At 38.0% G+C, this 2,671-nt stretch overlaps 1 protein-coding gene across 1 annotated transcript; it reads right to left on the reverse strand.

Annotated features, from left to right (window-relative positions):
• Positions 1-176: 176 nt before the first annotated feature.
• LOC104946305 (putative tRNA pseudouridine synthase Pus10) lies at positions 177-1,846 on the reverse strand. The gene is made up of 4 exons (XM_010772093.1): positions 1,793-1,846; positions 1,596-1,710; positions 1,221-1,282; positions 177-252 (listed from the first exon to the last, which is right to left on the reverse strand). The coding sequence occupies exons 2-4, from the start codon at positions 1,698-1,700 to the stop codon at positions 177-179; spliced, it is 243 nt and encodes an 80-aa protein (XP_010770395.1). The 5' UTR covers positions 1,701-1,710; positions 1,793-1,846.
• Between the last annotated feature and the right edge of the window lie 825 nt (positions 1,847-2,671).

Raw genomic sequence — 2,671 nt, forward strand, 5'->3', positions numbered from 1 at the left:
GACTGACTGAAAGGAAACTGTGAACTGATTTTGTTTTATTTATTTTATTTGTAGGCCTATGCTTCTAATACTGGTGCAAGTTGAGGGTGTGTGTATGTGTCTGTGGTGTACATGGTTTTGGTTGTTGTTCAAAGAGAAAATACCTATAAACATATTGTACAAAAAACAACTATTCATTAAAGCTTGTTCCTCTGTTGCTTCCTCACCTGTTTGTTCTTGGTGGGTCTGAAGCAGTCGGCACACGTTGTTGCTCTGTGAGGAAACAGGAAGTGGAGCATCGTTTAAACACACGTCTATCAAGTGTTAAAGATCAGAGGTCACCTGTGTACTCCTGGTGATGTGTTGGGAGAATACTGAATGTACTCTTTCAATATCAGAGTAGCATGATAACAAAGGTATCCCAACTGTAGCTGTGAACATGACAGGATGTGTGATGACCTAGAAGAGCATCAGGACTGTTTGAGGCATATGATAGCTATGTGATTAACATGATGATTCAGCCTCTATGGAGAGAGACATATGACAAGCATGATCATTTCTGACGTGGAGCTAATCTGAACTAAACATTGAATACTGCTTTATATTCCTCCATCTTGTGACTGTGTGAGAAGTTTGAGATTTTGAGAAAAAGTCAGAATTTAGAGAAAAAGTCAGAATTTAGAGATTTTAAGAAAAAGTCCACATTTTGAGATTTTGAGAAAAAGTCAGAATTTAGAGATTTTGAGAAAAAGTCAGAATTTTGAGAAAAAGTCAGAATTTTGAGAAATATTCAGAATTTTGACATTTTGAGAAAAAAGTCAACATTGTGAGAGAAAGTCAGTATTTTGTTCATGACAGGATGTATGATTACTTAGAAGAACCGGTATTCCTCCATCTTGTGACTGTGTAACTCCCTCTCTTGTATCAGAATCAGAATACCTTTATTAGTCCCCCAGAGGGGAAATTTGCAGCGTTACAGCAGGAAAGAGCCACAGACAGCTTAGTGTTGCATATCTGAAATGCGTTAAAGTACTAAGTTATATCAGTATATCAGCATGTGAAGGACACTGTTCAGGAACTAGTTGATGCTCTGTATGTGATGACTACTTCCATTCTGGAGAGGATCATAAATACATGGATCCTGAGATTGAAGCTCAAGCCGGAGACGAGTGAGAGTTTTCTAACATAATGAATAAAAGAGGATGTATAGTAGGGAGATCTTCAGAGGGAGGAGGACTCACAGGAAGTGGCAGTCAGCGTCCGTCTCCTTGTGGGTGAACCCCACAGAGATCTCGAACAAACTCTAAAGAAAAACAGAAAAAACACACTGTTGTTTTAAATATATACACTTGTATTATTTGAATGCGTTAGTGGGAGAAAACAGGAATTCAATCTATTGTATACATTGTATTTTTAATGCTAAAATGTTTAAAAATACATTTAAGTACATACTGTATCTATGATAACTATATATTTTTATGAATTTTGACTTGTTACCGTAATAAAAAAATATGTATAAAAAAATAAATAAAAATAAAAATAAATAAAATAAGTAAAATAAATAAAACAAATAAAATAAATAAATAAATAAACCCGACTGAGTGTTTCTGACGTACCCTGGCAACCACAGCGACGCCGCCTATCTCCTTGGCGACCAGACCCTGCAGGACCCACTTGAAGGCCTCCTTCACCTGCACCACGTCGTCCTTATCCACCGCCATGCTTTTCTCCCTGAGAGACAACAAGAGGTTAAACTACACCGTGACAATGGACTGATGGGAGATTTAAAATGGAGAAGATAAGATTCGCTCACCTCAACTCCTTCTTCACATGCAGCCAACAGGAGTGCTGCAGGAGTAAAGACAAAATAAATGTTATATTCCTTTTCATTAAGCTGATGCATTGGTCTTAGAATAGAAACACCCATCAAGAAACTGAACACCTTATTATGTCAACATATTGTAACATATTGTCCTCGAAAGTTTTGGAAGTGTTAACCTCCAGCTCTTGAGCTTTTTTCAGCTCCACTCAAATGAACCTCACCTCACAATTTATTACATGGCTTAGTTGAATACTCGATTCTGATTGGTCAATTCAGAACACGTGACACGTTGTTAATCCAGTAGTACAGACCGCTGTCAAGGACTTATTGACCCTTAAGGACGCTCACATCTGCAGAAAGAAGTCCGGTTGATTGAACTGTATACAGTTTGGCTGAAACTGGGACACAGAAAACAGCGGAGAAGTAACGGGGCAGAAACCCTCCTTTTTACGCAACGGTCCAGCCATAGACATCAAACGGCAAAACATATTCAGTTGCCAGTTACTTTGGCATTAGGGCAGGGATATCTAGATACCTTCCACATGATGAATTGTGCTACTATTAAAGCAAGCAACGATGTTTTCAAATCTGTAATCAAAAAGCTCCGCAAAAACACTATCGAAGGAGTTCCTACCGTTGCTACGTAGTTCAAACGGTAACAACGGACTATTTTTCTTAGCAGATGCATGTCATTTTAAATAAATAATAGCCTACTATTTTTTAAATCTATAAAAACATTTCAATTAATATTGGGAGTCATATCGTTACTTTGTTGAGAATGTGGCTTCGCGTCGGGATCCTGACCGGATGTTCTATTCCCCATAATGAACGCCTCGCTGCACATTATCCCTTACTTAACATGTTAGTGAT

Source organism: Notothenia coriiceps, unplaced genomic scaffold (genome assembly GCF_000735185.1).
Source record: "Notothenia coriiceps isolate Sejong01 unplaced genomic scaffold, NC01 NC01_scaffold00010950, whole genome shotgun sequence".
In the NCBI taxonomy this organism is placed as follows: Eukaryota; Metazoa; Chordata; class Actinopteri; order Perciformes; family Nototheniidae; genus Notothenia; species Notothenia coriiceps.

What these genes read in the sequence shown, in the direction of transcription:
- LOC104946305 (XM_010772093.1), bottom strand. Translation starts at nt 1,700, where the DNA reads ATGGCGGTGGATAAGGACGACGTGGTGCAGGTGAAGGAGGCCTTCAAG. An exon ending in GCGTCGCTGTGGTTGCCAGG is followed by an intron (nt 1,283 to 1,595) that starts GTACGTCAGAAA and finishes GTTTTTCTTTAG; the next exon opens with AGTTTGTTCGAGATCTCTGT. An exon ending in GACGCTGACTGCCACTTCCT is followed by an intron (nt 253 to 1,220) that starts GTGAGTCCTCCT and finishes GTTTCCTCACAG; the next exon opens with AGCAACAACGTGTGCCGACT.